The sequence below is a fragment of the Anolis sagrei genome, chromosome 2, assembly GCF_037176765.1.
Source record: "Anolis sagrei isolate rAnoSag1 chromosome 2, rAnoSag1.mat, whole genome shotgun sequence".
Classification (NCBI taxonomy): domain Eukaryota; kingdom Metazoa; phylum Chordata; class Lepidosauria; order Squamata; family Dactyloidae; genus Anolis; species Anolis sagrei.
Window position 1 is genome coordinate 114,485,725 of NC_090022.1, and position 27,933 is coordinate 114,513,657.

At 37.7% G+C, this 27,933-nt stretch overlaps 1 protein-coding gene across 15 annotated transcripts in view; it reads left to right on the top strand.

Moving 5' to 3' along the window:
* The window catches only part of SPAG9 (sperm associated antigen 9), a 92,981-nt gene that overhangs the window by 36,705 nt on the left and 28,343 nt on the right, over positions 1-27,933 (top strand). For 6 of the 15 annotated variants that reach the window (XM_060764795.2, XM_060764802.2, XM_060764800.2 and 3 more), the window contains 11 exons: positions 2,732-2,939; positions 4,692-4,791; positions 5,763-5,884; positions 10,645-10,659; positions 11,229-11,286; positions 12,378-12,530; positions 12,622-12,673; positions 13,430-13,560; positions 15,696-15,752; positions 17,216-17,389; positions 26,202-26,331. In XM_060764795.2, coding sequence (XP_060620778.2) covers positions 2,732-2,939; positions 4,692-4,791; positions 5,763-5,884; positions 10,645-10,659; positions 11,229-11,286; positions 12,378-12,530; positions 12,622-12,673; positions 13,430-13,560; positions 15,696-15,752; positions 17,216-17,389; positions 26,202-26,331 — 1,200 coding nt within the window. Of the gene's footprint in view, positions 1-2,731; positions 2,940-4,691; positions 4,792-5,762; positions 5,885-8,528; positions 8,541-10,644; positions 10,660-11,228; positions 11,287-12,377; positions 12,531-12,621; positions 12,674-13,429; positions 13,561-15,695; positions 15,753-17,215; positions 17,390-26,201; positions 26,332-27,933 lie in introns of all 15 variants that reach the window. The other 9 variants (XM_060764798.2, XM_060764804.2, XM_060764803.2 and 6 more) reach the window with 3 other exon arrangements.

Genomic DNA, 27,933 nt, shown 5'->3' on the forward strand with positions numbered 1-27,933 from the left:
TTGGTGGCTGGGATAAGTAGGATAGATAGGCTATGTATATGCATTTTACATTTTTGAGTTCAGGTTTTAGCATTTTGATTTAGTGTCTCAGGACAGAAATTCAATCTTCATAATTCAATCCACCTAAATGCATTTTGTGAGCAGTTTATTGAAAAGCCATTTCTATTGAGGTAGCATTTAGTCCAGTTTAAAGATAGACATGATTTTCAACTGTTTCTGCTTAATGCTGAGTTCTGATTCCAACTTCATTTACTCACGAGTAAGTCTTACTGAATATAGTAGGACTTTCAAATTAATATGTGTAGAAATTACACTGTCACATCAGCACTGTCTCCTCATAAGTAATTTTAAAGGAAATGTTGCGTTCCATAAAACACATGAGGTAAAAAACTCATCTCCTGTGATGAATCTAAGGTGTTTGAAGATAAGATGAAAGAATATGTGTGCATATGTGCAGTCTACCGACTACATTTCATCAGGAAATATATTTTAAGGGGAAAAACATTTCACTAAATTGGCTTAGTACACAGGGTCCAAAGTCTGAAGCCAGGTGTAACATTCTTGTTTTAGAAACACAGTCAGGGACTAAAGTCAGTTAAGCTGAACTCTAGATAGAAAAAAGGAAAGCATAAGTATACTTCAGAGAGAAAGAGAGGGAGCTATAATGACAGCTGCTGGATTAATAGAGAAGTAGAAGAGGAAGCAGAGTGGCTAAAGGGCTAACCAATCTAGTGTTTGTAGAGCAAAATAAGCCAGCAGGTACAAAAACTTGCTCAATGCTGGAGGTTCTCCCCTGACAACAGTGTGAAACATGCAGGTGAAGCACCAGTATTAGAATATGAAAATATCTCAAAGAAATGTGCTATTTTGGACTTAGATTTGCATTCTATTTGTCACTCTCAATTCAGTTAGACTTGTTGACCCAATTGTTGTTCATTCAGTAGATCTACTCTAATCAAGGCTAGCAATTGAGATCAAGTAGCTGCCTCCATCATTCTCTTGATAGACATTTGTGACCGATTTGGTTTATATGAGAGGTGAGCAAAAGGTAGGCTGAGACTTCGTGATAGATATAAGGGTGGTTTTCAGTAGATGTTTCAAACTCTTGGCTGTTCAATAACAAAATGATTATTTCCCCTTCCTTTATTGAATGATGAAAGCATAAGACAGAGTAGTAACCAGTAATACCTACAGAACAAATTCCTGGGCTCTATATTCTTTAATTCTCCTTGTGCCTTTTGTACTTGGCTCCTATGGGAAAGTTTTGAGACTCTGATGAAAAAACAAAATAGATTTCACAAGATTGAAGTTGGTCCATTGCAAGGTGCTCTTAGAATCAAACTATACGTCAACATTGCTCAGCCTGGTGCTCTGCAGATGTTTTGGGTTATAGCTTCCATCAATCACTTCTAACATTGCTATACATTTTGATAAATCAGATAGTTTGCCAAATATTAGTGCAGAACTACAACTGTTCATTGTTGGTGTAGTATTTCTGTAACAACTATTGTGATGAGAAAAATTAACTAAACATCATTTACACCATTCTTTGTGTAAAAGAAACATGTATGAATAAACAAATATGACTGGTCTCTCATATTCTCTAATGAATGTCACCTTTCATATTTTCCCATGAGGTGGCATATAATTAAGGGTTTGTCAGAAGGAGGGAAGTAACAGCTTCCAGTGTGAAGAGAGAGATTATTAGATGTTTGAATCTTTTGCAGAAGACAAATACGTGGGTTTCAGGAAGAAAACAAAGGGACATTTAGGTGCACAAACTATATTATTTTTAAAAATTGAGCCCAATCTGTTTCAGATTGATGTCTTTCTTAAGGGTGCCATGAATAGATGAACGTGAAACGGTATTACGAACTATTTATGCATATTTTAATAAAGAAATTTAAACAAACATTGTTAATTATTTTAAATGTTATGTTTTGTAATGGTAATCATTAAAAATAGCAGAAATAGCTTTTAATATAGTTGCTTATTGTTTATATTCATAAGTGTCACAATGAAAGAAAGGGGTCAATACAATCCTTTTTTCAACCTGCAAGTGTCTGTGTTTAGACTATATTGTAAGTCCTGGCTTGTTAGACAGTTAGGAGATATATAAAGTTAAACTGCACATCATGGTAGCATACGTTCTAGATGTGATGTTAATGTAAGTTTGTGGAAGAGGTAGAAGTAGCGGACAGGTATCCAAACACTACTGTTTAGTTTCTATTGGAAGCTACTGAATCTAAGCATTTTGGGAATTGCACAACTTGATTTCCCATCAAGTCTGCCTTCTGTCTTTCAATAGTGCTGGTAACTGAACTAAGAAACTTAAGGGACTGATGGTGTTGGAACCTGGTGGGCAGAGGGAGACTGAAGATTTGTGCTCTTTGGTATAAGAGCAGGGACTTCCAGGCAGAAGGTATCTGTGTGAGGGAGAAGGACTTTTTTCTGGGATGGTGTAATTGCTCGGCTCAGTTTCCTGTTGGGCTCTTGAATGTAGCAGGTCACAAGAGTGGTTTTTGAATATGAGTAATTGAATGCTAAGATAAATAGCCAGTGCACAGTCAAAGTAGCTCTTTCGGTAAAGTTTCAAATTACATTACTTTTGCAAGCAATAATATGGACATGTTGCCGAAGAAAGAGGTTTTGGCTCATTTAGTATCTATCCAAGAGCTGGGAATGTGTTTATATAAATCTTGTAATTACTATAAACTTCTCCACACTTTAGGATGAAATTTCTGATGTTAGCCAAGCAGGTTCCAAATCGACGACACCAATCTTAACTGCTGCTTCAGATGTGCTTGCACCTGCTGAATCTCTTCTGAATGAAGACAAGGAAGGACTTGTGAAAAACTCTGAAACTGAAAACAAGAACTTGGATGTAAGCAAGAACATTGAAGTGCAGGTGGCCCAGGAAACAAGAAGTGTGTCCATTGGTAAGTTTTAAATACTTTTCTAGATATAGCATTTTGATTTATTCATAATCTATAGTTATCCTATTTAAAATTGATTATTGAATCAATATGTCTGTGAATGCACACTAAGTTCCATAGTAATAGTTAGAAAAATCTACAGATTATATGTGGCAATCCACATCATGTAGATGCTTATATGAGATTTCTGTTCACATGGTGTTATATAATTGAGCCCAAATATATTTCAGTATTTTACACTTAAGAAATCAAAATATACACAACTTCCAAATTTACTGGTATAATTGTCACATCTAAAGATCCATATGCTGTGAAACACTATAACATCTTTTTTGATGAGAAATTTTCTAAATTTCAAAAGCATGCCCACAATTTTACTCATATGTAGTTGATTGTAATAAAGATGCATTTTGGAGTATTTCTGATAAGAAACTGTTTCCAAAACAGAAAGCATGACCATGCGACTATTGGTCTTAATAATATATTATTATTTTAATATGCAGTTCATAGGGTGTCTAGCAGGGTCCACTAACTAGTGACCTTGGTTTGGCTGTGGAATATTTTCTGTCAAATCCCTATTCAGCTGTGAATTTCCTATTTAACCACAGCCTGGGAAATCATAGAACAAAGGGATCTTATAGCACCTTTGAGATCAACTGAGAGAAAGAAATTGGCACCATAAGCTTTGTAGACACAAGCCTGCTTCATCGGATGCGTCATCGTAGGAATCATTACCTCACTAGTTTGCTACAAAAATTTACATATAGATCAATATAATTAAGCTCTTGGACAAGGCAAAAAATAAAAATAAAAATATTTTGTCATTGAAGTAATTAGGATGATATCATTATAAGCGGCAAGAAAAAAAATGCTTTGCTCTCTTTACTTCATTCATTCTCAGAGTATTCCAAGGCAGCATCAGTGTACATTTCACATATGAGGGTCTGATGACATCTAGAATCATTGCTAAGGTGTGATGAGGATAGCATAACTTTGAAGGACTAACACCTTGATTCAGAATGCATGTCATGGCTGCTTCGTTGGTTTTTGTGAAACTTACTTCCATGTGTAATTTATTTGGAACTGTGGTATGTATTGCTTTGTTCTACTTAACCAACATAGGTAGGAACTCCCAGTTAATGTTCCTTAGCATCAAGGTCACTTACCACATCATAACTTTTTTGCATTATCTAATTTTGTGTCAACATTTTATTCTGTGGAAAGCTACCACTGAAAAAGTGCACTTTTCCCTGAGCACTGGATGGCTGAGGGGAGGGCAGGAGGGCACTCGTTTGGGGAGGTTTCCTTGGGAGGGGCTTGAGAATCATCCCCGGTACAGTTCTTATAATTTGACCAGTTTTGTTATACCCAAGTCATCTGTACATTTTAAAAGTCTACAGCCTTAGAAAAATAAAAGTGGAGTGAAGGAAGCAAGAAGGTTCTTTACTGTTGAATTTGAAGTTTTATAATATCTAGGAACTTTTATCCATTAGCTTGTGCCTGGCTTCTATGTATGTATTTATTTGGTTTGTATTTTAATGTATTATGATGTTATTATGTTATTAGTTGAATTGTGTATGGATTTTCTGTTGTTAGCCGGCCTGAGTCCCTCTTCGGAGGTTGAGAAGACCAGATTATAAAAGTTCTAAATAAATAAATAATAAATAAATTCTAAAAATCAAACATGTTGCAATGGGAGCTCCTCTCTTCTTTCATTCTTCCTCCTGAAATAGCATTTACTGCTTTCTTCCAAAGGTTCTAATGAAAATGAAGACAAATCGGAAGTTCAAGCCATCATCGAATCCACCCCAGAGCTTCATATTGATAAAGACCTTAGTGGATATAAAGGCTCAAGGTATTTGCACACAATCAGTTAATCAAACAAACAGGTCAGGAGAAATACAAAAGCTGCAGTGGTCTTGCAGCTGTGACTGCGACCCCTTCCATACAACCATATAACCTAGAATATCAAGTCTGAAAATCCCACAATATCTGCTTTGAACCAGAATATATGGCAGTGTGGACTCTCAAAATATCCAGTTCAAAACAGATATTTTGGGATTTTCTGTCTTGATATTATGGCTGTGTGGAAGGACCCAGAGTGTGGAGTGTGGAGAAATGCCAGAGCTCTGATGCCAGAACTGGTCCACCAGATGAACTTTCTGCTATGCTGTCTTTACTCAGGATGACTCATGAGTAAGATGTGGCCCAAGGTTCTTTCTCACCTTAGATCTTCCCCTTTTGTCCCTAATCAAGGGCCAACAGTGTGTTGTGAATCAGTGTTATCCTTGTACTCAGAGATTCCAGGCTCTTAAGGGCAATATGACATGCTCTCATGCCATTTATGCTCAGTATAGAGGGCTACATGGTGCTTATAAAAATGAGAACATAAACATGACCAAATATACAGAAGCAATGGGTAGATAAAGTGGGAGGAGGGCAAGAGGATATAACCTGTGGATTAGAGAATGAGTAGGGCACCTGTAATGTGTATGTTGGAAAACTGTTTCCTTCATTTATATGTTTGACCCATCTACCTCTTAGTGGCTGCTTATACTTTTTGGGGTTTTAGCTATACTTTTTTCAGCCATTCCTACTTGTAACTAGTTTGTTGTGATATTAAACCATTATAGATCAACTGTGTACAGTTTTGAGTCACTCTTCTCTATAGCCCATATTGTATGTCTGAATGGTTGTATATATATTGTGTACACATATTCACATGTGTACACATACATAAACTTTCTAAATAATTTAGATGAACTGCATGGAGAGATTTTTTTTTTTTAAAAAAACTGTCCTGACTTAACTGTTCTACTTGTGCAGCACTCCTACCAAAGGCATAGAGAACAAAGCATTTGATCGTAATACAGAGTCTGTCTTTGAAGAGCTGTCTTCTGCTGGCTCTGGTTTGATTGGGGATGTGGATGAAGGTGCAGATTTGCTGGGTGAGTAGCTGTTCTTTAATATATGGAGGCAAGGTCTTTTGACAAGTAAGACTTTTGACATATGTGGCTTATTATATTAGTGTTATTAAAGAATGTATGTTTCTACTAGACTGCAAAAACAACAAATGATGATAACGGTTTTGATCATGTGAACCATAGAAGTGGAAGGAAGGAAGTGAATAGAAGGGAATTTGCCTCCCCCCCCCCCCCTTTTGCCTTCCAGAAAGCTGTTCTGGTGGCTTTTGGAGTCATCTTGGACATTGTAAAATGGAGTATGGGGGAGAGGGTGGGGTTCAGGTCAAAGCAAGGACAGTGGAGACTTTATTGCTTTCATTTGATTGGTGAACAACCCGGGCTATGTCTGTCCTCGCTGCCTATTGTTATTGTTGTGGTTATTTTTAAAGCTAACTGTATTGTTTTAATCTGTTTTCTGTAAACCGCTCCGAGCCAAATTGGGAGTAGCGGTATACAACTTAAATAAAATAAATAAATAAATTTAAATTTAGCTGAATTAAGTTTCCTAAATGCTTTAAGAGCAAGGAACAGGACATGCCAAATGCACTCACAGGAATAAAGGGTTTGTTAGTAGATACTGATATTGACAAGCTGGAATGTGTCCAGAGGAGGGCTACTAAAATGATCAAGGGTCTGGAGAACAAGCCCTATGAGGAGCGGCTTAAAGAGCTGGGCATGTTTAGCCGGAAGAAGAGAAGGTTGAGAGGAGACATGATAGCCATGTATAAATATGTGATAGGAAATCATAGGGAGCAGGGAGCAAGCTTATTTTCTGCTTCCTTGGAGACTAGGACACGGAACAATGGCTTCAAACTACAAGAAAGGAAATTCCATCTGAACATTAGGGAGAACTTCCTGACTGTGAGAGCTGTTCAGCAATGGAACTCTCTGTCCCGGAGTGTGGTGGGCTTTTAAACAGAGGCTGGATGGCCATCTGTCGGGGGTGCTTTGAATGCGATTTTCCTGCTTCTTGGCAGGGGGTTGGACTGGATGGCCCATGAGGTCTCTTCCAACTCTAGGATTCTGTCTGCATTGAGCTAGCTTCAATCCCTGGACTGGACCAGATGTCAGAGTTTTTAGACTAAAACTAGAAATCTTAGTTTTACAACTGCTCATGAAGGTCTAACAAAAGTTATCTGTTGACAACAGATTTTTCTTGTATAGATGTCCATTTTTAAAAATATTTTCCAGTGTAATTTCAAGTGGATATTACGGACATTTATGACATCATTTTAGCATTAAAAAACATCTTATGGTTGCCTGATTTTTTCACATTGCATATGAGTTTATGAAATTTCTATTATTTATCTACTGAAATAGAATTAATCAAATACTATAAAGGTTTGTAATTCCTTCATATATACTGGATTGCATTAACAGTTGGGAAATAGGCTGCTAAGCAAAAAGATTGCATCTTGCAGTCTCCTTCCCATACGTTAATTAATTGGTATTTCTTTAGCATTGGGGTATCAATTCTAACAGTGAAAAGAAACTTAGCCAACATCACCCTCTCATCCCTGCGTTCCTTCATGTATTAGGCTGGAACTGCCATCTTCCTTAGCCAGTGTTTGGATAGATTTTGCCCAGGTAGTCTAGGGGGCACCAGCCTGAGAACGGTTAGCTTAAAACGTTTAGCATTACAAAAGGAATGACAAAATAATGCTTAGTTCTTTTTTGAAAAATGAATATTGATCAGAACTTTAATTGTTGACCACTCTCCAAAATATCTATGAGTCTTACAGCTGACATTCAGAATTGACCATATGGGGTTAGATGTGGTTCCAAACCTTTGGAAGTGGTTTGGACTTCAGCTTCCAGTATCTCTAACAGTTGGTCAGTCTGGCTGGGGCTTCTGGGAGTTGAAGTCTAAATACCTCGAGAGCCAAGGTATTTGGTTGGGAACCACTGGTCTGGATGAAGCCCAGTAGTCTGTTTTTGTGTAAGGCAGCCTATGTTGTTGTGATTTAGAGGTGTTGCTTTGTGTTACGGGTGCAGCTGTCACAAAGGCACCACTTTCCCCCTGTTCTCTTTCTGCATGCATCTGTGGCAGATATCTCATCCAGACCATAAAGGTGGTTAATAGGAGGAAAAGAAGATAGTGTCAGTGTACAGATGTTAAAAGGTGGAGCAGAACTTTCCACGAAGGAATGTAACAAGTAGCTTGCCACATTTTTGTCCAGTTCCTCAATTGTTAATACAAGTTGAGAAAGCTGACATTCTGAAAAGGCATCCTTATCAGCCCTTCATGTTACAACAATGTAGAGGTAAAACTATGTCGGTTTTAAAAATGTCTTAACATAGAGCTAATGGTACTCCTCATAAGAAAGGATCTTTAGTCATTCTAGCATTTCTGTTATTGCTTAGTTATAGCCAGCTGTTAATTGTTCTGTTGGTTTTGGTTGCATGTTTAGTGTAATAGGAACTCAAAACACAATCCTATCATGTTTGTGTAAAAGCACTGCTGATTTTAATTGGACTTAGTGTGAAAAAAGGGTGCATTTTATCTGAATTGTTTTATGTTAGTAGTTTGCTATGTTGTGTATGAGCTATTTGATCTATGATGCACAATTCCACAATGATTAGTTAAATGGGATTTTCCAATCTGCTTTCTCTTGGGCTGCATACCCAGGGGAATATTCTGGTGTGTATGGTTTTTTATATATATATATTATAGTTTGCTTTAAAGTTCAGCATTCTTGGTGGTTGCTGCTGCTATCATAACATGTATTCTGCAGACATACATATAGATATATGTTGCACTTTGCTTCATACATTTTCGTTCCTTTTTATTTTGCTTGCTTCATGTTCCTCTATTGGAGACACCAGCAGTTAAAAGTATAGTGGAAATAACTGCAGTGGACCTTTGCATCCTGAAAAGCATTTGTGAAAGTATTGTCAAAAAGGATTGCTAAAAATCGTGCAGCCGTTGAAGAAGGAAATATCCTTCATTTGTACACGTTTTTCATATGTAGCCAGCATGACTACAGGCTTTGTTGGCTAGGGTTTCTGGGAGGCTAAAATAACATTTCTGCACTCTGAATGTTGGTAGTGGTCCAAATTCTTCCATGTAAGTATGGTCTGTACATGAGAAAGAAACAGAGCATAATCTCAGGACTGGAAGTAATCCTTTCTGAAATTATGTTCACTTTTTCTTGATCATAAGATAAACTTCTATTATCTTCATTAAAATGTAAGCCTGTAGTGGCTATGTGGAGGAGATAAAGGATGGGATTGCAGTCCTGCTACCCAGGCAGAGCAGTAGTAGTAGTTCTTGCAGCTTGAGCAGCAACTGTAAAAATAAGTCTTGATGCATGATTGAAGGATGGGTTTTCCATTGGTGGGTGTGATGCAGTGTTTCTGCCACCTCGCTAAAACCACAATTCTTGGAATTTAATGGTTTACATGTATTTCCCCCTAATATCTTTCATATATATATATATATATATATATATATATATATATATATATAAATTAATAAGGTAGTATAGAAACATCGAAAGAGTGGGAACAATTTTATAATAGAAAGTTGGAAAGAAGAGACAGGAAAAAATAGAGATAAAGACGGAGAGACAAAAAAACATTAAAAATAATAAAAAATTAAAAATTATAATAAAAAATAAAAATAAAAATTGACTTCCATTCCATCTTCTTGGTTGTGTATCTTCTTTAATTATAATCCTTATTAAACTTATTGCAATTGTTTTGATTTTAACCTCTAAATTCTTTGAGATAATCCTGAAGGAGCCCCCCCCCCCCCCCCCAATATCTAATGAAGCAGTGGATGGCACTCTTCGCAATGTTTTTTTCATTGTGATCAACTGTGTACAGTTTTGAGTCACTCTTCTCTATAGCAATATTGTAAAGTTGGAGAAGTTCAGAACAAGACAACTACAAAAGTGCAGATCATGTTCAATTTTGAAGAAAGGCAAGAGAATTTGGAGTTTTCTAATGTAGAAAAAGAAAAAGGAATAAAATGCCCTAGGCTTATAAGAGTAAGCATGGCCTGGAGATACTGGATGGATAGAGATTTTTCTGTGAGTATGTGTTTGTTAGCTTTGGAATCATTTAGTGAAATTAATGGGAACTAATCTTCAGAACATGTTCTGGGAAGAATGTGATTAGGCAAAGTCAGAAGTCAGAACTTTGCATGTTAGGCAGCCATCTTATTGAATGCACTGCCACATGCTATGATGTTGCAGTTATGGCTTAGTGTAGGGCAGGGGAGAGTGAGGAAATAACCAAATTTGTGGTGGGTAGCTCTGACAGCCATAGTGGCCAGATAGGATCTTCATTACATGAATATTATGTCTCTGAATATTGGCTGCTGGGGAATCTGTTGCTTTTATGTCCCACTTGTGAGGGATGTGCTGGACATGGTAGATCAAGACCATCATTCCTTTTTGGATTATAATTCTTTTATTTGTCCCCTTGCATGGCCATGCTGGCTAGGGGAATATGGGAGCTATAATCCAAAACCAGTCTTCCTAGTTTTGAATCATTCCAGCAAGGCTGCACTTTGGTGATCAACAGTCTCATTACATTATCCTCTTTTAACTGTCCATCTTGCTATCACCTTTCTTAAAATCAAAACATATTTGGCTTTCGACATCTGGGGTTGGCTTTGCTTTTGAAATCATGCTTATCTCTCGAATTTCTACTCTTGTGCTGTGACCATCTGTACTGTTCTCCTTATGTGAATTGTTTCTTCTTCTTTTTGCTCTACATGGGATGCATGGGCTTTAAAGACCATAATTTCTTTGGTAAGGTATCATCTCATTTGGGAAACATTTTCAAACGCTCTGCATTACCTTTGAGCTTTTCATATTCATCATCTGTTCTGTGTGATGTGAATGATATGCCTGGGTGTCAACTGCACAGAGTTAAGAGTATCCATTAATTTGCAACAGCTACAAACTTTAATTTACTTAAAATATGTTTAAACTGAAGGGATTGGATATTTAGAAAGAGAATGTTTTGCATTTCTATCTTTGGCTTCTATCTTTATACTCAATTCTTTAAAAATCTGGCAGCAAAACATAGTTGTAAATTACAATTGTTGTCAGTCAATTCAAGATATGTGTTCAGACGTAGACTCAAAATTTACCTGTTTCTATTGCAATGGAAGAAGTTAATCTGCAGGTGTACTCCCTTGTGTGTGTAAATCATGTTTTACAGTAAAGTGAATGTGAACCCATACTTGTTCAGTAGCTCCATGTGAACCTCAGAGTACACATTGAATGCTGATTCAAGCCACATATGTTTAACACTTAATGCATGCAGTGGTAGTTTCAATATTTTAAAATTGTTCATGTTGTTCTGTTTCTGAAAGGAATGGGTCGTGAAGTTGAAAACCTCATATTAGAAAACACGCAGCTGCTAGAAACCAAGTGAGTAACCATTTGCTCAGCTTCTAAATTCGGCAATGCTTCAGATCACCTGGTCTTTAATCAGTCATGATATTGTTGGGGGCTCCTGTTCAATCAAGGGCAAAAGTCTGCACAAAATGCTTATTCCACATAGTGTATTATGTGAGACCTATACGCTGCCTGTGGCGCAGTGGGTTAAACTGCTGAACTTGCTGACTGAAAGGTCAGCGGTTCGAATCCAGGGAGTGAGATTGCGCTGTTAGGCCCAGCTTCTACAAACCTAGCAGTTCAAAAACATGCAAATGTGAGTAGATCAATAGATACCACTTCTGCGGGAAGGTAACGGAATTCCCTGCAGTCATGCTGGCCACATGACCTTGGAGGTGTCTATGGACAATGCCGGCTCTTCAGCTTAGAAATGAAGATGAGCGCCAACCCCCAGAGTCAGACATGGCTAGACTTAATGTCAGGGGAAACCTTTACCTTTACTTATAGGCTAATTGGTGAAGTACTCAGTATTTGGAAGGAGCAACCCTTCTTTTGCAAGCCTCCATGCATCCTTTAAAACAGCTTTCACTACTGCAGTTGGCTTCTAGAGAAAGGAGGAGAAGTAAGCCCTGAAGCTAATATGAGCATACCCTTGGATTGCCTCTTCATTCTGGTAGTGGGTCAGATTAGCCAGTCATAGGAATATCGGTCTACAGCAGGGTGGGGCAGCATTCATAGTGAAATAGTCATTTATGGGAGCATGCGCACGCATTCAGACAATAGCACAGATATCTGCATATGCATACTTCAGCATCCTCCTCCAAACCCAGTGCTCTTGATGTAGGTCACTCTTTTCAGTGAGAAAAGTGAAATCTATATAATAAATAAGGAGGGGACTGGAGAACTTTTTCTATGCTCCCTCCCCCAATGATCTTGACACTGATCACTTTTTTCTCACTGCTTCCAAAAGCAGGGAAAACATGATTGATATGAAATCAATGGTGATGGTCAGGGGAAGGCTCTTTTGTTCAATTAATTCCTGTGTCAGCAATGAAGTGTATGAGTGACTGTTTGCAATGGCTGAAGAAGTGCTAGAAATTAACTTTTGTAATATTTGTTTTTAGACATGCCTTGAATGTGGTGAAGGATGACTTAATAGCAAAAGTAGATGAACTAAACTGCGAGAAGGATGTTCTAAAAGGAGAATTGGAAGCTGTAAAACTTGCCAAGCAAAAGCTTGAAGAGAAGAATAAGGAGCTGGAAGAAGAACTTAGAAAGTGAGTGCCATGCTCTGCTTCTATGTGAAAGAGGGGATGCGGAGGAACAGTCTGTGACTAATTTCTTTGATGCCTCTTGAATCTCCCTTAGAGCTCGAGCAGAAGCAGAGGAAGCAAGGCAAAAAGCAAAGGAAGACGATGATGTATGTAACTGTATTGACATTACATTTTATATAATAATTCCTTGGCTTTCACAGTGCAGGTTGGGTATTCCTTATCCAAAATGCTGGGGACCAGAAGTGTCTTGGATTTCTGATTTAAGAATAACTGTTTTTGCGCACATATATCTTGGAGTTGGGATCCAAGTTGAAATACTAAATTCATTCGTATTTTATATAACGTTATTTATACACATAACCTGAAGGGAATTTTTTACACTATGTTAGTAGTGTATAAGCAAAGTTTGTGTTCATTGAACCATCAGAAAGCAAAGGTACCACTGCCTCAGCCACCCATTTGGATAATTTTGGGATTTTGATGGTTTTGGATTTTGTAATTCTGGATAAGGGATGCTCAATATGTACTATTCTAAAACAGGTTAAATACATGTGGCAGGAGCAATGCACTTGCTTTTCCTCAGGTGTATCTGGCCTGGAATTTGTTTTGAAGCTGGAGAATGGATTTTCAGAGAGAATAAAGGCTTTGTACATAAGGGAATGTGCTTAATCCATCTCCCTCTCCCTTTGGTATGGAGTTGGGGAGGGGTTCCTTTCATTACACAATCTATTCTAGCACATTTTGCTTGACTATAAAGACCACTGAATTCTTCTGAGTTAGGTCTCATGGGAGGTTTCCTGAGAATGAAGTATTGTAACTTTTCCTTAAACAGTCATGTTCCCAAATCTAGTACATTAAACATATTTGTGTCCCGTCCCCCATCCCCCCTGCTCCCAATGCAGAGTGACATTCCTACTGCTCAGAGGAAGCGCTTCACTCGGGTTGAGATGGCCCGTGTTCTCATGGAACGAAATCAGTATAAAGAGAGGCTGATGGAGCTCCAGGAAGCTGTGCGATGGACTGAGATGATACGGCAAGTGCAGTTTATTTGTTTTTATGGTATGCTTGAGTTAATGCATCTTATCGATGAATTCAATGTATAGCAATCCCACCCAAATAACTTAACTACAGAAAAACAATTCAGTTACTTCATTATGTTGTAAATATCTTATTGTAGTGTTGATCTCAAGTGAAGCAACTGAAATCTTCTTCTGAAAAAAAAAATCCCAAGTAATCTACTTTTTGTTACATTCCTTAGTTATGTATCGCCCATCACCCGCCCTCCCCCCATTCCCCCCAACCCTCCTGGAACAGCAATTCTAAATGATGTCATAACTAAGGAATGTATAAAATGTCATTTAAGAAATGTTTACTTTTGGAATAATGTATACTGAAATAAGTCCTGTATGGCAAAAGTTTGTTATTTGTTGGGATGTATCAAATAACATTTATAATTTTTTTTAAAATTACTTTTCATTACAGATGGAAAACTTTGTATTTCTCATATCAATATTGATTTGACATCAACCTTTTCCAGTTAATAGCTCTTTTAAAGTCTGTGTAGTAAGAGAGTCATGTGGCAACTTAAAGACAAGCTTTTAAGGGAATAACCATTTTTAATGAATGCCTTAAGAATTCAAATATCTCCAAAGGCAAATGTTTGGATATGTGGAAACTGTATCTATTATATATAAGAATGTTTTGTAACTTTGGATATTGCTGTTTGTTGATGAAAGAATGGGTAATTCAGCAAAAGCTTCAGGGGTGTTTCTCCTATATGTATCTGAAAGTCAGAAATCATTTTTAATTTGCCAGATTTCTCAACTGCTTTGTCATTTGTCCAAAGTATGATACAGCTTGTATTAGGATGGAAATTTTCTGTTTTATATGAGATCTGGCTTCTCATTTTGTATTACTGCATTATATAGAGATAATCTTTGGGCTTGGGTGTATGCATGTGTGAATGTGCATGTGTGAATGTGCACTGGTTTAGGCTGTCCTGACCTTAAACCAGTGGCTGTCATCAGTAATGGACTGCATGGACAAACAAATCAAAACTTAATCCAGATAAGACAGAGGTCTTCCTAGTCAGTCGTAAGGCAGATCATGGAATAGGGATCCAGCTTGTGCCTTATGGGGTCACACTCCCCCTGAAGACACAGGTCCGCAGTTTGTGGGCCCTCTTGTACTCTGCACTGAACCTGGAGGCCCAGATTTTGGCAGTAGTCAGGAGGACCTTTGCACAATTAAAACTTGTTCACCAACTGCACCTGTTCCTTGAGAAACCAGATCTGGCCATGGTAGTACATGCCTTAGTTAAATCCCATCTGGATTACTGTAACATGCTTTACATGGGGCTGCCTCTGAAGAGTGCTCAGAAACTCCAGTTGGTCCAAAGAGCTGCAGCCAGGTTGCGAACTGGGGCTGACTACAGGGAATGGATAACCTCCCTGTTGAAGTAGCTCCACTGGCTGCCAGTCTGTTACCGGACCCAATTCAAAGTTCTGGTTAAGCCCTTTAAAGCCCTAGAAGGTTCAGGTCCAGGATATTTGGACAACATCCCCTTGTATGAACCTGTCCGAGCCGTGGGATCTTCAGGAGAGGCCCTTCTCTCAGTCCCACCTCCACCTCAAGTTTGGTTGGTGGGAGCAAGCAAGAGAGTGGGCCTTTTCTATGACTGCTCCTCGACTCTGGAACTCCCTGCCTAGAGAAGCCAGAATGGCCCCCTACCTGCTGTCCTTCTGGTGGCAGGTTAAAACCTTTTTATTCAGGCAGGCCTTTAAAGAAGAAGGTTTTTAAGATCATTGGGTTGCTGTGATTTTATATGCTTTTATGGTTGTAACCTGAATTGTTTTAATATTAATGATGTTTAATACTGTTTGAATATTTGTATATTTGTATATTTTAAGTTGTACTCAAAGAGACAACTAAAAGCATTACAGTACTTTGAGTCTCTGTATAGAAAAAAGTGGGATATAAATAAACATAATAATAATAATAATAATAATAATAATAATACAATATACACTCTTCTTTTTCTAATTGTCTTCATGCAGTATATAATTTGATGGCTTGCAATCCAGTTGTTACTGCAAAGTGCAAGACAAAGAAATCCTAGGTCATTGATTGCCTTGCTCAACTAATTAGTGTTTCTATATTGTCCTTTAGGGCATCAAGAGAAAACCCAGCCATGCAAGAGAAAAAGCGGACAAGCCTTTGGCAGTTGTACGTATTGAATTATAATCATGTACTTGTGTTTTGTGTTTCTTCAGTAGCAGAGAGACTGATAACCATAAACTTCCTTTTCTTTTTGCTATCTAGTATGCCATCTGGGTAAGACGCATCTTAAAGACAAATTGTATCGTAAGCTGCATCTTGCAATATTTATATACCTGGCAAAGAAATGTAATTGTCTTAACCTATTTCTGCTTTTTTCTTTTTAAAAAAAGGAAACAATCCTCATAAAGGAATTCAGAACTTTTTGTAGAAGTTCTTCTCTGAGTGTTAAAATAAACACCTTTCAGTAGATTGTGGTGTGGCTTGTGTGCAATTTCAGTTTTTCATTTGAGAATTTATGATGTGCTAATTTAATTTTAGTATTCTGATGATTCCTAAGCATGAGAATGTGACAAATTACTAAAGTTACACAGTTGTGATTTTTGAATGGCCTTTTTATCTTTGAAGCTTTTATATTTCTGTTGTGAACAGTCGAGGAATATTTTGGTTCTTTTTTAGTTGATAAAAATGGATTGGGCTACTAGGTTGAGGACTAGCTTTCTAAACTGCTGCTTCACTTGGACTTCTGAAGGATTAGGTTTCTCTACATAGTTCAAATCCTGAAGCTAAGCTGGCTGTTTTATCCATCTTTTTCCTTCTTTGTGGGAGTACTTGAATATATAGGGCTATAGAGCCATTATATATTTTGTCTGATGAAATCTAATCTAGGTAGCCTGCACATACATGATGGTACTTGAAGTTATGCAATGTGTTTTGAATTTGCTGTACAGTGAGGGTTGTCATTTTACATTTCTCCCATATTATAAATTAGTCCCATATCATGTCTTTCCTAGCTATTCCCAGAAAACCCTATGTAATGAGTGATTTACAGTAATTGGGCATGCATTTGAGCATTGTGGTGCATCAACATGGATGTTTATAGGCTACATTGCTGGGACTCTGACTCAAAGACTGGGGATCTCTGAACTGTGGATGCTTTAACTATTTCAGTGACAGAAATTTGTTCAATGTCTTAGCAAACTTAGAATGTGTTTTCAAGGTCTTGGTGTTAAGATCTCCTTTCTAGGAGCCAGCATTTTCTTTTAGGTACCAAAACCTGAACCTAAAATGAAATCTATAGGGAAAATTGTCTCCTTTTTTCATGTTTTTGGATACGTGGCTGTTCTTCATCCCCTTTATATAAATGTCTAATCTCCTCTGTACTTTTGGCTTGGAAGTGCATGCAGTAACCATAATGAATGTTATAAAGATATGTTAATGTTCAAAAAGCAAAACTGTACTGGACAGCTAATGGCTGCTGTATTTGGGCCCATTCCTTTTCTGCTACTCATATTTACCTATTGCTTTGAATAGAGCAGTGTGTGGATTGCCATACCAGCACATGAAACCCTGAATGCCAAATTAAGTTTTCTTATCTATTCACACGATTCTCCTTTTTTACTTGTTTCCAGTTTTAGCCGGCTATTCAGCTCATCAGGCACTGCTGCTAAGAAACCGGAGCCACCCGTTAATGTTAAATACAATGCCCCAACCTCACACATTACTCCGTCTGTCAAGAAAAGAAGCAGCACTTTATCTCAGCTTCCAAGTGACAAATCGAAAGCATTTGATTTCCTCAGTGAAGAGTAAGTTTCCTTTCGTTTGTAAAATAAAACCGCAGGCAGGTAGTTGTAAAATTAACTATATCAGTAGTGCCAGCATGTAGATGGATAGAATGTAATAGTAAAGATATCAAAGTAATCTTAGATTGATCTAACTTTCTTAAAAAAATCATTTATCAAAACAGAGTACAATGGTCAGGTTTTGACCTACATTTTTGTGACCATGTTTCCTGTATAGTTAATGAATATGGCAACTATCGATCCTGCAAAAATGCCTTAGTTTTCTAGGATAAAGCATGTCCTTCCCCCTCCATTATGAATGTGCAAAATGCTCACATTATTGCATGCTAAAGTAAACAGCTAGCATGGTGTAACAGTTTGAGCATTGATTAGGTCTCTGGGAGACCAGGGTTGAATTTCCCATTTAGCTACGGCAACCCCCCCCCCCCCCCCCGGATCACCTTGGCCAAGTCATACTGCCTTAGACACAGAGGAATAATAATAATAATACTTGATGTCAGCATACCAGGTGACAGTCGCATTGAGGAAAAACAACAGGAAAAACACAGCCGTTATCAAAACTGAACTGCAGAGGCTCTGGCATAAACCAGTACAGGTTGTCCCAGTGGTCATTGGCACACTGGGTGCCGTGCCAAAAGGTCTCAGCTGGCGTTTGGAAACAATAAACATTGACAAAATCGAGATCAGCCAACTGCAAAAGGCTACCTTACTTGGATCTGCTCACATAATTCAAAAATACATCACACAGTCCTAGCTGCTTGAGAAGTGTTAAGACTTATGATTTTTTTTTTTTATTAATATTTTTGTATGGTTTTCCATTTACAATGAAAGAGGGGGAACAATCATTGTGATAGAAAGTTTAGACAGATTGTGAGGTATAGTATAAGAGGTATGGGTAGGTGGAGAGAAGGGTTGGGGGAGATAGGGGAAGGGGTTAATGGGGATGGGGTAAACACACATACATATACAACTTCCGTTCAGTCCACAGAGGGTCGCTGTTTTTTCTTCTTTCATTCTTTTACTTTTCCTTTGTAGTTCTTATTTCCTTTCCCCATAGAAATTTATATGTCTAGCTTGATTTTCTCTTTTAGGTATTCTTTTAAATATTTCCAATTTATTTGTTTATGCTTACTTTGCTCCTCTATTAAGCAGGATAGGCTGTCACAGTCCTTATAGTCTATTATCTTTTTTAACCAATCTTCCCTGGAGGGGATCTCCTTACTTTTCCATTTTTGAGCTATTAATATTCTAGCAGCAGATGACAAATAGAAAAAGATTTTCTCTTCATTTTTTCCCAGTCCAATCTCCATTATATTTAATAAATAATATTCAGGTTTAATGTCAAATTTTGTTTTGATAATACTCTGTGTATGCTCATGTATCATTCTCCAAAAAGTTTTTATTTTTTTGCAACTCCAATACATATGGAAGTAAGTGCCAACTTCTTTTCCGCACCTCCAGCATCGGTTGTTGGAATTTTTATTAAACTTGGCTAGTTGGTCCGGGGTCAGGTGCCATCTATAGAAAACCTTCAACCAATTCTCGACGATGTTAATGGATTTGGTGTACTTTAGTTTGGTTTTCCATATTTGCTCCCATTCAGTTAGTAAAATGGAGTGACCGACATCCCTAGCCCACTTGACCATGTTTTCTTTTACCACCTCTTTCTCAGTGTTCCACTTAAGTAAGTTTTTGTATAATATTCTGATCAATTTTTTCTCTTTTTTCATGATTATGTCCCAGCAGCTTTCTGTTTCACTAAATCCAACCTTGAGGTCTTCCTTGAAACATTGTTTAATTTGCATATATTGTAGCCAATTTATTTCTTTATCATCTCCCTTTAGTTCTTCCATTGGTCTCAGCTGCCATTCGTTATTAGTTTTTGTCAGCAATTGTCTATAACTGAGCCATCTACTTTTGGGTATTTCTCTTTTGTGGTGGGCCTCCACTGGCGATGCCCACATGGGCATTTGGGGATACATAACAGTTTTATATTTGTTCCAGACTTTTAATAGGGCACCTCTGACGTAATGATTAGTGAAGTTATATTCTATTCTAGCTTTACCATAGCAGAGGTAAGCGTGCCACCCTCTTCTTATATCGTGGCCTTCTAACGTCAGTATTTTCTTTTGCTCTAAGGTGGCCCAAATTTTGACCCACGATAATGCGCAGGCTTCAAAGTATAACTGTATATCTGGCAGTCCCCATCCTCCCCTGTCCTTAGCATCCGTAAGGTTTTTTAATTTCACCCTAGCCTTTCTTCCATCCCATATGAAACTCCGAATATCTTTATTCCATTTTTGGAAGCAAGATGTCGTTTTGATGACTGGGATCATCTGGAAAAGATATAGCATCTGAGGCAGTATGCTCATCTTAATGGCTGCGATCTTTCCAAGTGTTGACAAGTTTAGGTATTTCCAGTTTTTGAATTTCTTTTGTGCGCTGCTCCATACCCTATCATAGTTATCCCTAAACAGATGTATATTGGAGGCTGAGATTATAATGCCCAGGTACCTGACTTTATTTACAACTTCTATCCCTGAGGTCTTAAAGATTTTCTCTTTTTTCTCTAATTTGACGTTTTTTGTAATAATTTTTGTTTTGTTCCTATTTATCTTCAATCCTGCCACTTTTCCAAATTTTTCGATCTTTAGTATCCATTTTTGAATAGATTCCGCCGGATTTTCCATGATACAGACCACGTCATCTGCGAAAGCTAAGGTTTTGTATTCTTCTGTCCTAATGGTAAGGCCCTTTAGCTCTTTGTTGTTTCTTAGGTCTTCTAACAGGACTTCCAGCACTAGGATAAACAGTAAGGGGGACAGGGGACACCCCTGTCGCACCCCTCTTTCTATTTTGATGTCTTCCGTACGTAAACCATTTACTAGTGCTTTTGCTGTTTGTCTTGAGTAGATTGCCTTTACTGCATTTAATATCGAGTGGCCAATGTCCATCTCCTTTAACGTTAGATGTAAGAAGTCCCAATTTGTTTGGTCGAAAGCTTTTTCTGCGTCCAGAAAAAGCAGTCCGACTTCCTCTTGGCGATTTTTCTCATAATACTCTATAATATTAAGTATTATCCTTGCGTTGTCTCTCATTAATCTACCCGGTAGGAAACCTCGCTGATCTTCTTTAATTTTCTCATTTAACAATAGCTTAAATCTATCCCCGTGAATATACCCGTGAATAGCTTGCAATCGCAATTCAACAGAGTGATGGGCCTGTAATTTTTAAGTTGGGTTGCCTCTGTATTTTCTTTGTGTATTATCGATATATAGCCTTCGTGCCAGGTCTCTGGTGTTTCTTCCCCACTCAGGATGCCATTCATTATGTCTTTTAAGCAGTTAATTAGCTCTTCTCTAAATGTTTTGTAATACAAAGCTGTCAGCCCGTCCGGGCCCGGGGCCTTGTTATTGGCCATCTTCTTTATTGCTCTTACTATTTCATCCTCTTCTATAGGCCTGTTTAGTGATTCTCTTTCTATATCTGATATTTTGGAGACTTTTTGGTCTGATATATACTCCATAATATCCTCTTTTGTTACTTCATCTCTTTTATATAATTTTTGATAGTATTCCCTAAATTGGTTTGCTATATCTCTTTCTTTCGTGTAGATCTTGCCTTCTTCCATTATTTTTGTTATGAAATTTTGTTGTCTTCTCTTCGCTAGCTTACTTGCCAGGAACTTACCCGGCTTATTGGCCTGAACAAAAAACTGGGCTTTTAAATATTTCAATTTTCTAGCCATTTGAGATATTTGTGCCTCGTTCACTTCCTTCCTCAGCAGTTCTATTTCTAATTGGAGTTTTTTATTTCCTGCTCTTTTCTTCAACATGTCTTCCTTAGCTTTTAATTTCTCTATCAATTTTTCCTGTTCCTCTTTCCTTTTTTTGTTTTTGATGGCTCCTTGTTGGATTAGATGTCCCCGGATAACCGCCTTGCTGGCATCCCACACTATTCCTAACTTTGTTCCTTTGCCTATATTGTTCTCAAAGTATTCTTTTAGTATGTTTTTATTATATTTGATATCTTCCTCTGACTTTAATGACCAATCATTTAGTCTCCATCTTTTCTCTTTATGGCTGATTACCATTTCTAATTTTAATGGACAATGGTCCGTAAGTGTTCTGGGCATTATTGTTATTTTTTTAGTTTTTATAACTAAGGATTTTGTTACCCAGCACATGTCTATACGAGACCATGTCTCATGTCTATTGGAAAAATAAGTATAGTCCCTTACATCTGGGTTTAATGTTCGCCATATATCTTGGAGATGGAACTCTTCTTGTAACTGTGTGAAAGCCGCCGGTAATCTCCCTCCTTTCGGGTCCCCCCCTCTCCTTCTCTTTCTGGATTTGTCTATGTTGTTATCTAATACTCCATTAAAGTCCCCTATGATTATAATATTTTCCATCCTATGTTCTGTTAGCTCTTTCTTAAGGGCTTTAACAAAGTTGGTTTTAGCTCCGTTGGGGGCGTAGATATTGCATATAAGTACGTTTAACCCATTTGCTTTGCAGTTCACACCTACCATCCTCCCATCGTCGTCTTTAAAAGCCAATTCAGGTTCCAAACTCTCTTTAATGTATAGTGCTACCCCTCTCTTTTTTTGGGGTGCTGATGAGTGGAATAGTTTTCCTAAATGTTTATTTTGTAAGTGAGCAGAATGTTTTTGCATAATGTGCGTTTCTTGCATCGCCACTACATCACATTTTAAACTCTTAAACATATTGCTTATCAATTTCCTTTTATTCGGGCTGTTCAGCCCGTTAACATTGTTCGATATGATTTTAAACGCCATCAATCAATTTTATATCTATCAAGTCCTTTGTTGCTATATCCTTCATTCCATAGTCCTCTGGGGAGGTTTCTCTGGCCCTCTTTTCCCCTTTGTTTCTTTTAGTTGGATCCAGTATGTTTGTTGTTTCCATCTCTTCTCTGTCTGATTCTCTCTCTTCTTCCCTAGCTGGGTATCTCCCCGCTTTCTTTTTTTTTTCTTCCTGATCTTCCTTGATTTTTTGGTAAAAGATTTTGGCTTTTTCTACCGATGTTATCCAATGTCTTTCATCATTATAGGTAGCCATTATACCCTCCATCTTTTCCCATCTAAATTTAATGTGTAGCTTTTTTAACTCATCTGTTAAAAAATAATATTGTTTTCTTTTACTCAAATCTGAGGGAGATACCTCCTTCAAGATAATCACTTTCTTGCCCTTATAGTTTATAGGTTCTCTGGTGCTGCTTTTAATAATTTGGTCTCTTAAGTGTTTCCTTGCTAGATGGGCCACTATGTCTCTTGCCGTCCCTCTCTTTTTTGCATACATTGTTTGTACTCTGTAGACTCTGTCTATATTTTTATCCATCTCTTGAGTTGGCACATCTAGGATCTTTGCTGTAATTTCAATTACTGTATTTCTTAAGTTATCTTGTTCATTTTCTTCGATATTCCTAATTCTAATTTGATATTCTGCTTCGTTCCTGTTTGTTCTTTCTTGCACCTTATTTATTCGTTCTGTTAGCTCTTCCAGTTTATCTACTCTTTTATTAGTTTTTTCCACATATTTCTTCTGGACCACATTCTCCTTTTTTATGTCATTGATTTCTTTTTTCATTACATTCATCTCTGTTTTAACCGCCTGTATTTCCTCTTTAATTTCCTCTCCAAGCTTTCCCATTTCGTCTTTTATCATCTTCTCAAATTTGGATTCCATCTTCTTTTGGGTTGCTTGTATTTTTTCTTGTGTCTCTTGTAGTTTCCCTTGTGCCTCTTGTATTTTAGCTAGCTCTGCCATTATGGCTGCAGTGGGGGAGTCTTCTTGGGTTTTTTCGATTTTTTCACCTACTATTTTCTGTAGTCTGTCTCCCTGTAGGGAGTGTCTTCTTCCCTGTGGCAATTTATTGCCTTTCGTTGTCGGTGTTTGTTCCATCTTTTTTTTTTTCCTCTTTATTTTCCAAGTCCTTAGTAATCAACAATATCTTCCCAAGTCAGTTTTTATTGTCAATCCTTGCTTCCTTATTTATTTCTTGATTATTTAATTGGTTAACTATTCCTTCCACTCTTCATCATGCTTATGTTCCTCTTATTCGGTTATCCTGGTTTCCAGACCTTCTGTATCGCCTTCTAGCTCTGTTACTTTGTATAAATTATTTTCTGTCTGGTCCTGCTTCTCTTCTTTCTTCTTTATATACGACCAGAGTGTGTTCCTCCAACTACTTTTACAATGATCTATTTCCCATAATTACAATCATCAACAATTTTATCAAATGCTACTATACTTTAAAGTGCTTTAGAGTGCTTGTTCCAATTATTCCAATTATTAAATTACACTAATTTAGTGTAATTTAGTGTAATTTAAAAGACTTATGATTTTGTGATATGAAATCCAGCAGATAGATCTCATTTGCTGTGACATACTGTGTTTTTGTATCAGTCTAATAATAATAATAATAATAATAATAATAATATACTTTATTTATAACCCGCCCTATTTCCCCAAAGGGACTCAGGGTGGTTTCCAAAATATAACAAAAATGGCAAACATTCAATTCCAGAAACAAGTAAACAGCAATCAAGACAAAACAAGAAATACATAAACTCAATATAACTTATAAACAGAAAGAAAGAAAAGTGATCAAAGGACTATACCAGCAATTACTATCATGGGCAACGGAAGAAGAACAAGTGAAGGAGGTTATGATTAAATGGGCTAGGATGATAGGACGCACAATAACAATGTCGGAATGGGAGGGAATCTGGAGAAAAAAACTAAAATACACATACGCTTCAGAGATAAAAGAAAACTGGGTCAAAATGTTTTATCTATGGTATCAGACACCAGAGAAAATAGCGAAATATAGTAAAGGAAGATCTGATAAAAAGTGCTGGCAATGTCGAAAGAAATTGGGAACATTTCGACACATGTGGTGGGACTGTAAGATCATTAGGAAATTTTGGAAGGTAGTACACCACAAAATAAAAAAAATACTACAAATCAAATTGGATTTTAAACCGGAACATTTTCTGCTGGGACTGAATGACCCAACCATGAACAAGAATGACGAAAAAATCATGTTCTACCTCACCACAGCAGCTCGAATCAGTGTGGCCCGCTTATGGAAGAACAAAGAAACAGCAGACTTTAGTCAGTGGATAAGCAAATCCATGGATATTATGAACATGGACTTACTAACTCAGAAATTAAGGAAAAACGAATTGACAAGAGAAAACACTGACTGGAACAAATTTATAACCTTCCTGAAGAAGTATAACAAGAAACGAGAATAGAATACGAAAGAAGAAAAAAACCCAAAGAATAGTAATCAAACAAAAGAGTACCCGACCAACATAGACCTAAGATAATTACAAAAGATACAAGGAACGACACGCTTAAATACCCTGGAAGTCAAGAGATGTACATAACTGCTATTCATGTTTGTTAGTCTGTTATGTGTCTTTATGTTTGTTTGTTAAGGATGAACCACAATAGAGTAAGGGGGGGGGGGCGGGACCGGGAGGGGGGAAGGGACAACGAACAGCTGCCCCCTACAAAAGGTAAACCACGAGATGATAGAAGAGAGAAAACAATTAGACTAAGTGTCAGAGGGGAGCATGATTGAGAAATCTGCAAACTCGAGTTTGTACAACAAGAGAGTACTTCTATATGTTATATATGTTGCACTGTTACATTATATATGTTTGTATGTACTAGGTGGGAGCGCCATTGCTCCATCTTTTTAAATTATAAATTAATAAAAACTATTTTTTTTAAAAAATATAACTTATAAACAACCAAAATTATCCAAGGATACATTAACTGAGGAAGACAATGAAAACCCTTCTGAATAAATCTTGCCAAAAAACGTCATGATAGGTTCTCCTTAGCATCATTATAAGTCAAAAATTATTTGAAGGTACACAAAAGCAAACAAAATAATAATGCTTTCTATTGAATTACTTGATTCTGGTTCAGTCTCCCCTCCTCCCAAATATACCCTAGAGCCGTGTTGCACAATGTTCCACCCCTACCCCACCCCTCCCCTTTAACATTATTTCCATTCATAGCACACAATTTGCATATGTTTGCCTGGGTAGCATTTTTCTTAAAGGGAGATCACAAGGAATCAGGGCATTCAGTTTTGCTAAAAGTGCTGTGCTTTACACAATGCAGCCATTTTTTTTACTGCAGAATTATGTGAACTTTGGAGGTTGGCATGATTTTAGTGAATATTTGTAGGTGCAGCTTGTGATGTTTAAAAGGAACAGAGCTCTTTCCCACTTCCTATGCAACCACATCCCTTTACTTTTTCAAATGTTTTCTGATGCTGTTCCAAACAAGCTATCACATTTTTAGATACAGTTTTCCAAAAACTGAGATGCCTTCTCTTTGGTTGTTCATGTCCTCTAATGAAATCTCAATATTCAAAACTGAAAAGGTGAACAGTAGGTGTCTCTCTGAGCAGCTTTGGGACACATAGAACAAAATCAATTGTAAGCAGCACCCCTGAGGTGTGCTTGAAAATGAATAGGGAATGAGATGATGCGGTTACCTCAGAGTGCCACTGTAGTTTATTAGAGCTATATGCAACTCTAATGGAATCCAGTGTGCAGTTTTGAAAAGCAACTTCATGTAGAGAGCATTGTCGGAGTTAATCTTTAGATAGCTGAAGGTGAATCGTCATTGTCATTGACCTATTAACTTGAAAGAACACCTCCTTTTAACTATGGCTGCATAACTTTGAAAAGTCATATTAGAACAAACAAGAACTGGAAAGAAGTAATTGGCTTGGGGAATAAATTTATTTTCCTTCTGTCCAGGTCTGAGGCCAGCCTTGCCTCGCGCAGAGAGCAGAAGAGAGAACAATACCGCCAAGTGAAAGCACATGTTCAAAAGGAAGATGGTAGAGTGCAAGCTTTTGGTTGGAGTCTTCCTCAGAAATATAAGCAGGTATCTTGGTTGGTTAACTGAAGATGTGCTTCAATAATTAATCTTTTAGCAAAGAGGAAAGAATCAGAAATTTTATTGTTCTATTATTCAACATGGTATTGTTTATAGTGGCTGGTCAACAAATGGGGTACACTTATGAGAGCAATCATGGAAAATATAGCCAAATATTTCCAGAATGGCAATCAAGTGCAGCTGACATGTTTGCTTTAAACATGAAATCTGTATATATTCAGAGCTGAGATGTCAGGCCTTCATGTCCTGCTTACGAAAAACCAGCATTTTTCCCATTTGAATACAAATGCTGATGTTTGAAAAAGGATAGCCGTGAAAGGTCATGCACTGTAAGAAGAGTGGGATGACTGCATGTATAGACTTCATTATAATGGAGCATTCATGCTGGACATTCCTGGAATTTAAAAACTCTGTGTGCTCCCCTGTATGCTTGGTATGCAAAATACTTTGAAGGCTAATCAAAAGAACTAAACAGAAGATAATGTGTATATTTTGTATGCCATTTCTGTATTTGTTGCAGTGAATGTTTATATCCATATTTATTTGCGTATAATGTGAATGTAATGTACACCTCAATTTTAAAAGTGCATATTACAAAAAAAAAAAAAATGGATTTGCCCCCTCAATATAATATGCCCAACAGCACAGGTGTAGTATGTAAGGAAGGCCGGCAACATGAAAAAGACCATTTGGGAAGTTACGCCTCTCCGTCAGGCCAAGACTGGCAAATTCACCAGCCTTGCACTTTTCCCAGCTGACCACATTCTCAAGGCCTTCAACACTGAGGAGGGGGGGGGGGACATTTGGGAATCGCATGGGACTGTGTGGGTGAGACCTTGAGGGCCACCCGAGAAGCAGGATCTGGCTAGGTGGCAAAAAGACTGGGTCATCAGCCGAACGTTCCTCCTCTGGGTGCCACAGAGCTCTGAGGCCACTGCCATCACCGGGAATAGCCTTTTCGTTCCCCCAGCCTCCCTCTAGGGTTCCAGGTTCTTCCAGGCTTTTTCATGCAGGTGGGTTTATGTGTGCAAGTCCAGTGCACCATCAGATGTAATGTGCACCTCAATTTTGGCAATGTGGTTTAGCCAAAAAAAAAAGTTGAACATTCAAGTCGAGTGGATATGGTAATTGACTTATCTGCTGTGATCAGCATTTTACAACAAAACGAATTAACCTTATCTCATTCAAAGTGAATCCGTGATTCTCCCTGCATTATGTTTCCCAGTAGCCTGACATTCTGGTCTTTTTGCCAAGCCTATCAAACTCCTGAGATGTGTGTTGCAAACTGGCCTAATACCTGTAGTTTGCCTGGCTTCCGTGTACTTGAGCTCACTGGGACTGTTTCTGGTTGTTACAGCACATTGGTTGCTAACTAGGTGTGTGGTTGTAGTAGTGTTGTTTTTGTGTGCCTTCAAGGCTTTTTCAGCTTATGGCAATCCTAATGTATTTGCCTATCATAGGATTTTATGGGCACGATTCGTTCAAAGCTGTCTTTTTGTAAGCCTTTCTCTGAGTCCAAGTTTGCCCTGTGGGTTGCCATGGTTGAGTGAGGAGGTTTCATATCCTGGTTTCCAGAGTTGTAATCCAGTT